The sequence below is a fragment of the Aythya ferina genome, assembly GCF_964211825.1.
Source record: "Aythya ferina genome assembly, chromosome: 4".
In the NCBI taxonomy this organism is placed as follows: Eukaryota; Metazoa; Chordata; class Aves; order Anseriformes; family Anatidae; genus Aythya; species Aythya ferina.
The window spans coordinates 44445186-44455537 of NC_140300.1; the positions used below are offsets into that span (position 1 = coordinate 44445186).

The 10352-nt window shown below is 43.5% G+C and overlaps 1 protein-coding gene across 6 annotated transcripts in view; it reads right to left on the reverse strand.

The window, feature by feature from the left end:
* Nucleotides 1-5179, reverse strand: part of SH3D19 (SH3 domain containing 19) — an 82799-nt gene extending 77620 nt beyond the window's left edge. The window contains exon 1 of one of the 6 annotated variants that reach the window (XM_084516796.1): nt 4873-5111. In XM_084516796.1, coding sequence (XP_084372922.1) covers nt 4873-4963 — 91 coding nt within the window. In that variant the 5' untranslated portion in view covers nt 4964-5111. Of the gene's footprint in view, nt 1-2283; nt 2353-2547; nt 2709-4872 lie in introns of those variants that run through there. The other 5 variants (XM_084516800.1, XM_084516797.1, XM_084516798.1 and 2 more) reach the window with 5 other exon arrangements.
* Nucleotides 5180-10352: the final 5173 nt, after the last annotated feature.

The following is a 10352-nucleotide window of genomic DNA, read 5'->3' on the forward strand; positions in this document are numbered from 1 at the left end:
AATAATGGTTAACATATACCATTACAAACAACAGGTAAGTGATTACTTTTGCCACAGATGAGCAGAACAATTTCCAGATCAGAGCTGAAAGACAGAGACATGCAGATGATGGAAGTTCCCAGTTGAACAATGCTGATTTCTATTCTGTAAGAAGAAGAGCTTTCCACATCTTAAATATAAGGTTTATTTAAGATTATAGGAACACAGCACCTAACTCTTTCAGCCATCTTTTTCCTCATCACATTTTCTCACTACCCAGGGTCACAGGCTGCTATGTTCAAGATGTTTATGTCATGATCTAGTGACCCCTAAAGGAGTTCAGCACTTCATCAGTGCTGAATTTCATGAAGAATCTCACATCACCTTATTCTTTTCTTCTCAAGGCCAAACACACAATTTGCATTAACTTCGGAACAACTGCTGCGCATTCTTGTATCAAATTCTTATCTGAAAAAAATCCACGATGCCTGCAAATTACCATTCACTAAGTTTCATCAGCCACACTACGCAAACGTACCCCAGTAATTTCTCAGCATGTTGAGCAGGGAGATATTTAACCTTAATGTGTTAGACTGGATACAGCTCATAGTTCTCAGCTTCGAAAACAAGTCAGCACCAGTTTGATGTGGGAGTGCAAAGTGTTGATCCAACTGTGAACTAGGTCTTGTTTTGGCTAAAAACCAAAGCATTCAGTCAATCAACCAACCAAAAATTGATAATCGCATCCATAATCTAAAATTGCCCACTAGAGCTGAAGAAGTTCCAGAAAACACTTGAAATACTGTAGAGAAGCAGATACAAAACACATCCAGAGAAGTCAGCATTGAAAAAGTTGTGTGCAAAATTCACAGCCACTACATAGGAACAAGCCACAGACAAGTATTTATGATAAAAACGAGCAATATTGAATTAAATCAGAGCCTTTCCTTGTATTAATGACCATCTATACTTTTAAATACACACACAGTATAAATCACAAGAGCTCTTCATTATGAACTCAAATTTTGTTACTGACTTCTATATCTGGCTTTCTTTTTTTAATTTAAAGTAAGGAAACATCTGCTACATCCATAACAACTACTCTTTCTCTAGGAACACTGACCAGAATTCAAAGTGAAATAACATAGATATTAAGCATATTTAAAATTGCGTGTGCACTTTCAGTAACACCAGAATACTGAGATTCTCTCTCACTCCTAATGCGGCAAGCCTTTTGTGCTTAGACACACAATTAACCAAAGCATTTCACAACTAACATTTACTATACTCACTTACTCACTATAAAGCTTCCTTATTTGAGTCTGTACTCATAAAATAAAAAGCTCACTGAAACAGAAAAGTACACCAGATTAAGGTCCAAAGTTAGACTGGACAGAGCATGCAAGTATATAGGAAAGATGATCTTAGGTTGGTTGTTTTGTTTTCTTTTTCGTCATTCACTTCATTAAAAACAAGCTAAACAAAAAGATTATAATCATAAATTTAAAAAGAAAAATATCCAGTAAAAATCCAGTGTTCTCTATGACTTCCCTGAGTAAGAACCTATATGGCAGGCATATGCAACATGAGGGTATAATCTATCACGTTATTTTAAGATGAAATCTATCATGTTATTTTACTTACTTATATAAAAGGTTTCCTGCAAGACTGGCTTCCTTTCCCACAGCAGGTGGCTAGGAGATTCAGTTTAATGAACCTATGTAGCTCATTTTATTCTTCCCAATTTTTAAAGATTATATCCTATTCTTCCTTCCTACCACTTAAAGAAATAATATAAAAAAAATTAAATCAATCCTCATTTTCTCAAAGGGAAAATCATTTCATTAGGAGATTCTCAAATTGCTCTACTTGTTACCTTCTCCCAGTTTCCCAGAAAGAGCTAATCAAAAAGCTTTCTTGAATTCAGAGAAAACTCATCCCACTGGCGTACGGTGGGGTAAACAGGCAGTCAAACAAAATAGTTAAGCTACCTAAGATGTCTGCCACGGACAAGGATAGTTCTGTTCCCACCTCATCTGGTCATACCTCCAAGTTGCCATTCCCTGCTTTTAACATCAGTTCTGGCATTTTTCTACTGCTTCAGCAGGCCTCTAAAGCTCATTGAACCAGACAACAACAACAAAACACACGAATCTAGACACAATAGAAAAAAAAAAAAAAGAAAGAAAGAAAAGGAAAGAAAAATTACACCAAAACAACAGGCAAGTAGATTTCTTAACAGCTCAGCCTACAGTTTCACGGCAACCTAAGCCAAACTAACTCCTGGCTGGCACAGTGCCTTACCTCCCTCCGGCTGCATGTTCCCACTCTCTTTTTTATGCCAGCTTCAACACCATCAGAACCTGTAGAAAACTTTGCCAGCAAGCTGAATCAGCAGAATTGCATCCACCAAAGAGAACAAGAAAAATAGCTTCCTGCTGGGCCAGTGCACCAGAACAGGTTGGTGCAGGTCCTAGTAAGCACAAGAACTCCAAGAGAGGCCCCAGCAGCCAGCAGGGAGATCAGCCCAGGCTGCCACACAGCCACAGCTTCAGTGACTTTGCTCACCAGCAGGTCGGACGAGCAGCACAGCTGATACACGGGAAGAGCCGAAGCACAGGTCCAAGGAAGGGATCACCCTTCTTGCTGCAGCAAGCTGTTAGATGAGCTTAACCTGCTTCATCCTCTTGTATCTGTGGTAGCGCAACCAGGACTAGCTCCCAGGAAAAATACTGCTTCTTCGTTCAGTGACGTCCTGTGTTTTCGTTCCTCAATAAAACAGCGCTAATTATACCTGAGTGTTTATTAAGTCAGAAGCATTTCTGAACTTTCACCCTTCAACTACCTCTCGCTTTGCCAACGCAAGTCCTGTACGTGCGGGACAAAGGTGAGCAACTGCCCTTACTTCCACGTATATAAGCTGAACAGACCAGAAATTTAATATACTCATATTTGCAATTAGCTTAACACACTGAAATGCTTAAACTGGCAGCTGGCTAAGACGCTTTTTTTAAACTTGGAAATATACCCAGTAAGTTATTTAACACTTACGTATGTTACCATTTTGTCAGTGTAACTGCACATAATACACAAAAATGCACTTATTTTCAACAGGCTTGTATATTAATGTATAAGGGAATTATCAAATAAAGGAAGGGCAGCACACTCACCCACTTGAAATGATACGCTTCATGGATGAGTTAAAAAACACTCTGGGAGTGTTTGTGCCCTGCTTTCCACTGTGCAGTCTTTCAAACAGATGGAAGGAAGGAGAGACAGCCAAAGCAGAATGCTAGTCATCCACACCTACTTTACACTAGTAAGGTAAACAGTGCCAGGCCCATTTTGGAGGGGGCTTGTCAGGACATAATAACAAAAAGTTTTATAAAAGGAAGAGAAAGGCCCTTTATTACTGATTAGTAGCATTTCAACCAAGATAAACTCTGGGAACAGAGTTGGTTTCCAGAGTTTATAAAACATTTTGCTTCATAACATGAAAGCAATGATTATATACGTACATACACGAACATAGAACCAAATAGATGTTCTCCACCAATAAATATCTCCAGAAGAAACAGCTTTAAAAAACAAGTATCAGAACTAGCAGCTCACATGTTTGGCTACCGAGGAAATGGTTCGGGAACCAACACTGGTTTTCCCTCCTGCCCTCGACGAGGCGAAATCCTGCACACGTGCCAAGCCACGCTGGCTCCTGCTAATCCTGCACCTGCCCAGGAATGCACTGACATAACCAGGGTTGTGGGAAGCCACAGGGCCTGTGTGTTGCAAACTCTGCTCTGCATTGGGAGCCCTCAAATTGCTGTTTTTCTCATCTGCGAAAGAATACTCCTGTTGCTCAAATGGATACAAAACCACATGAATTGTAAAAGTGATTAGAGCATTATGGTTTTATCATAATTAGTAGTTGCCAGAATATTTGGAATTAAACTTTAAATATGCAGTGTAGCTGAAATTTTCCCTGGAAACAGACTTTAAGAAAACAGTTTGTTCTGGAAGGATTTTTACAGCGAGAGAAGAGGAAAATGCTGCATTTACCAACTTTGTAAAGATAGAGAATGTGATATAAGCATTGCTTGTCAATTTAATGACAATCAAATTAACGAAACTACTTCAACTGCTGCCAAGATCCACTGGATGTCATTTTATCAAACAAAAGCTTACTGCAACCTCCAAGTCTGTGTATGAAGCCATATCAACCTGTCTGCTCCCAAGCTCCTGTCTCCATGCCTTGCTGTACACAACAGCTCTCACCTCCTGTTTGCCAAGGCCTGCAGTCCTTACCTGCACAGAAACCATTATATGCAATTTTATATATAACTTTTATACCTAGATGTTCCATCAATCTTGACATTTACACGAAGCATCAGTAACGTATTTAGTTTCCTGGTAAGGAGTGTAAGTATGTTTCCTGGTAGAGCCATCTGGATGTGTCTCTGGTGGACAACGCGTGCCTACCTCAGCGCTAGCCTGGAGGAGCAGGCTTTCGGAGCACAGCTTCCTGATCGCCCTCCGAGAGCACGCTTTCGGCTCACGCTGGGCAGCTGTACAGGTGCACCTGCCCTGAATTAACTCCAGCCCAACTGAGTGGGATGAAATGCTCCAGCAGCGCTGCTGGCGTGACCCAGCCCCACAGAGAAACCCAGTCCCACCAACCAGGCTGGTCCCAAGTCAAGGCGCGCTGTGGGGTCACCGGGTCCTTGGTGCCAGCTTTCCCACCCCACACGCCCATGCTGGTCAGGACGGGCTCCACAGACCACACGGTGACCCCGGGTCCTCCTGTGGTGGCCCCGGGCCTCCTGACGGTGCCCTTCGCCCTGCCGCCCCCCCCACGGGCACCTGCAGCCTCGCCGCCCCGCGCCCCCGGCCCCTCACCTGCCGCCGAGCCCAGGGCCCCCCTGCGGTGCCTCCTGCCCAGCTCCCGCAGCTCCTCCTCGTCCTCCTCCAGCCTCCAGGCTTCGGCCATGGGCGAGGGGCCCGCGGGCGGCGGCGCTCAGCGAGCAGCGGGGGCTGCCATGGCCGGGGGGCGGCGGCTGAGGCCGGCGCCTTCCCCTCAGCGCCGCCCGGGCCTGCCCCGCGCTGCTGGGGGGGGAGCCGAGGAGGAGGAGGAGGCGGAGGAGGAAGAAGAGGAGGAAAAGGAGAAGGGCAGCGGGGGCCGGCCGCCCGTCCTGCCCATCCGCGGCTGGCCGCCGTCAGCAGGAAGCCCCGCGGCCGCCTGGCAGCGCCGCCGAAGGGGGCGGAGGAGGCGGCGGGGGGAGGTACCTGGCGGCCGCCGCCGGGGGCACCGCCACCTCGCCGGCCCCTTGGAGAAAGAGAAAAGTTGAACGAGGCGATAAAGGGCTGCTGACGGCGAGGGGGGGCCGGGGAGGCTTGCTGAGGGGCAGGCTTCGTGGCAGCAGGGCCGGGGGGCGCAGGCGTGCAGCCCGCCCGCAGCCTGGGGGCTCCCTGGGCGAGGGGAGGCGCTCAGGTGATGGCCAGCCCTACCTCGAGGCTTGCAGGCTGTGGGGTTTGGCTTGGCCTTCAGACTGCTTACAGATAAGCCATCTCAGGGATGCCCTTGCAACCCGCAGGTACACACTTGAAGCACAGAAGTGATCTGCACAGTCTGGCTGTGCTTCAAGTTGGGCGCTTTAAACGCAAGCTGTAGTCTAAGGGTTTTTTGCCCCCCTTTTTTTTTTCCTCCTTTCCTGGGCCTCACTTGCCCATAACTAGAATTGCAATAAGATTGTTTCTTTGTGTAATGTTATTGTAAAACCAAGTCATAAATGTTTGCACAGGTGAGTCCACACTGGGCATTGCTGAAAGAAAGCGCACGAGGAAGTAAAATTCAGCTTCAAAGCAGGTGAAAAGTGGACGCTAAATAAAGTATGTTACCACAAATTAGGCCAGGAAGATACAACAAAGCACTGAGTAATCCTAATGTTGAGCAATATCTGTGGTGACTCACTAAGCACCATCCACTCTGCTGAAAAAAAGTACCACGCAGGAAGAAAAAAATGTATCACAATACGTAAATACAAATGAATGGCTACGCGTTTCTTTGTGTTTCTGTGCCTGACTTTACAACCATTGCTCCGTAACAGTTGTTCTGTTTTGGTTTTCCTCTTTAAGAGCTTAGCGTTCAAGGGGCTTAATAGTTATACATTAGGAAGACAAGGCTTTATGCTATAAAGGCACGTAAAGCCAGGCATAAAACTGAATGTACAGTAGGACTATATTACAAACAAGTCAAACCTGCCGCTACAGGTATGTGTTCTCAAAAGCTTCATGCTTCAGATGACTTCTGCATGGGTGGATTGCATGTTAGCCAAAAGATCTCACCTCACAAATTCCAGCGCCAGATCAACACCTTGTACTTGATCTAAACTGGATAGGCATTTCCCCAGTGGGGTGCTTCTGCTGCAGATACTCTACAGGGGTGTGCCACGCAGCCTCACCTGCAACAACAACAACAACAACATAATACACAAAAAAAGAAGTTCAAACACAAAAAGTATGAGGAACAACACGAGAGAACAGTAAAGTTGATGGTATGTGTGTGTAAGACAAAAATTCTACCACATGAAACAAATGGGATGTGTTGTTTGTATTCCATTTCTTCGCAATGGAGCCCAAATGCAGCAGCTGTATTCGTCTCCTAAACACCGCTAACCACAGCGTGACAAGAACCATCCATTTTCTGCTTCCTGAATATTTATTTTTATTACTATGTGGTTTATTTCTGGGGTGATGGGAGGGAGTAAGAAAGGAAGCTTACTATCATGAAGATTACCAAGGAAGGAAAAAAAATCAGGAATACATGTATATGATAGAACATTATATAAATTTGAAGAATCTGGAAAGTTTAATTAAACTTCCAAGCATATAAAACTGAAAAATACATTTGGAGAGATCTTGGGTCTAAGAGAAATACGCAGAACAGAATCATCCCAGCTGTGACTAGGGAAACATTTCCCAAAATACCAAAAAAACAAACAAACAAACAAAAAACAAAACAAAACAAAACAAAACAAAACAAAAAAAAAAAAAAAAAAAAAACAAACAGAATATGAAAGGATCCTGGATATTTAATGTTGACAATCATCAAGAGTTTGTTAGAGATCACAGAGCTAGCTTAGTTCACCAAGACTGTATCAAAGCCCAAGTTTTGCCAGCTCTGCATCATGCAGCCAAAGTAAGGTTTCTGGAGATGGAGCTCCAGACAGAAACGTGGTAACAGTTGGGGCCCTAAAATTATACAGGAGGTAATTATGGACACCATGGAAAAACGGATAACAAATGTAATAAAAGCAATCTTCCACATTCTCAATATGGCTGAGATGCACTTAAAAGTGCCCAGAGAAAGCCCTGTGTGCAAAGGAAAGCACAATAGCTAGGTTATACAATGTGATGAAGTCTCTGAAGCACCAGCGTGGCCATATACCAGGCTCTGCCAGCAAGAAATGCAGCTGGGACAGGGACCAAGTTTCAGAGCTAAAAGAAGTGTTCAAGAGGTGCCTTGAACTGATGGAGGATAGATTTCACCAGAAAGCAAGAGGTCAAACTGATACAATTCTGAAGTGGATACAAGATTCAGGTAGCAATAACCAGCATACTACTGGAAACTATTGGAAACAGTTTCCAAGCAGTACTACTTGAAACAAACAAAAATTGCAGTGTTTAAACAAAATTAAAATGCAAAGTAGCATTGCATGAAACACTTGAATCAGATTTCCAAACCCTTTCTTGCAAAAGCCACGCAATAACACCTCCAGCTGGAGGCTGCTTACCAGAAGGCAGAGCTCTTCGGGATATGTTATCCACAGGTACTCTGCTGTGTGCAAACGCCACAGGCATTCAAGTTTAGAAGTTTTTTTTCTGGGTGGTCTGGGCTTCAAATGCCTGTGAAACTAGTGCAGGTAGGGTAATATACAGGAATGTGCAGGCTGGTATATTCTCATCCTCTTCATTTCTCTCAACAGCAAAATCTGCTAGTATGCAAGGACTGTAGGGGCACAGAGGCAAAGGGTGGATGGCTAGATCTCCATTTCTTACAGGTAATTATTACAAGCTTGGTACATACATGGTGCTGACATCGTGCTCCTCAGCACCAGCGGCAGCTGCAGCTTAGCAGGCCCAGTGACACATCCTGACACAGCCCCGTACCTGGGCAAGCAGTTTCTAGGTGGAGAGCGCTGTGCTTTTGGGGCTTTAGAGAAGCAGCAAAGCCAGTTGTCAAAATAATCCAAACAGCCAGAGTTGCTGGCTGATCTCAAAATAGCCTAGGCCAGACAGAGTACTTTGTGATAATTTGACTCAGATTGGAACACAAAAAGAGAGTTCTGCTGGATTACCACACCCAGGGGAAGAAGGAAAAAAAGGTGGTGGAGGGTGTGTGTGTGTGACTGGACCTGATATTGTCAAGTATAGCAAAAATGAAAGCCATGCAGGAAATTCTCTCCAGAAATTCAAAGAGAAAAGCTCCTCTTTTACTTCTCAGCAAAGAGAAATTATCAAAAAGGAAGAAAAAGGGGGAGAAAAAGTAAATAAAGTTCCAAAAGTTAAAGAAAAAAAAGGGAAGAGCACTTGCTCCCTTCTCACATAGTTGAGAAAAACACATCAGCATGTGGCATATGCCGCTCTGAAGCCCTGTGTGAAATACAATATACTTGTGTCTTACAAGCAGGATGAAAGAAAAAAATTGCATTCTTGTACTTCAGTGAGAATCTCTGCTGTGTACATGTGCGTAGGAATAAAAAGCCTTTGTATATTTTCATAGCTATACTTCTCCAAGAAAACAAATCTTATTGTCTCAGGAAGTCTGTAATGTAGCTGTTAGAATCTGGAAATTTCTCACCGAGACTCTGCCTCGCCACATACATCTTTGCTGTAATGTACATACTTGGGATTTCACAACGGTAGAGCAGATGAAGGAAGCAACTGGCTAAATGGGGCTTTGTATTCTCTGCTGAGCCCTCACAATTAGTTGGCTTGGCAGTTATTATTTTTTAAGTATTTTGTTCTGATTTGCATCCCTGGAATTGCTGCTTTGTTTGGCCCTGCAAAAAGACACTGTTTCTCAACAAAAAATATCAGCTCTATAGAACTGCTTAATTGAAGTCGCCCATGTAGCCTCAATGTCTATTCAGGTTCTGCAACACAGCTGAAGCCTGCGATGAATGTATCAGTGTTTGGCAGAGATACAGGAGCCTCAGACCACAAAAGAATGCAGACAAAAGATTTTCAAAAAATGCAAGGGATGAAAAAGAGTGTTTGCAAAAGAGAAAATGTAGCCTTTGGACATGACAACATTATTTTTGTTCTGCATAAAAATAACAAGGATCTCGTTCAATAGACGAATGACATTGGCAATATAGCCAGTATAGGAAACAGACATTGTGGAGGGCCAAGATCTGATAATTCGATCTCCATTTGTTTTCAGCTGGTCCAATGGGTTTTCGTGTAGCTGGAGAATGACATATCAGGAGCCTGCAGGCTTCCTGAAATGTCTCCAGCTAAGTGTGGGTTCCCTCACATTGTTACGGCTGCTTGTGGTTCCCATCATATCAGCAGGATGACAGACGAAAGGTAGATGGTTTTGTGATGAATGAAGATGATAAAAATAGAAGATTATTGATTTCCTTGAATAAAGACCTTCCTGACTGAAACACTGGGAAATTACCTTTACGTGAAACTAGGGATTTGAGATTGCTCTCAAAAAATGACAAGGATCTCTGCATGGAAGGATCAATCCAATAATTTCAAAAGACCTGAGACTATGGTGACATTTGCCAAAAGACTGGCAGTAAAGAGGGCAAAATGTATTCAGAGGGAGATTTTTACAGTTGTCAGTTTTTAAATTAGTTTTACTAATAATTTCAATTACTTTTGCTCTTTTCCAGACTTACTGGACTAAAAGTACCCTTTCCTCTCCTATCTCGTTATTTAGCAAACACCTCCAAACAGTATTTTTTCTCTTTTATTGCTCATTATCACTCACGGGGTAATAAATTTATTTCTACAGCCTCTGTGATTAAAGGGAATGACAAAAAGAAGTAGAAAACTGTGAAGAAGCACAGAAGGGAAAAGAACTGCTACAGAGGTAAATGTTCTTAGCAAGAGAGGCTGTCAAGGCCAAATTGATTTGTAGTTTGTGCCCCGAAGTATTAATGGTTACTCTACAACCACAGACTTACCAGCGGACAGGACAGTGCTGATGTTGTGCTAAGTGGGTTGGCAACAGCGTGATGTAAGAAGTATTATCACATTGGACACACGTGAGTCTAATACCTAAGAATATACAAAACTAGCCCCAGGATGCGAGTCCAGCTTTCTGCTGCAGTTCGCATTTCAGTGCAAAGAGCTGACAAGGGAAA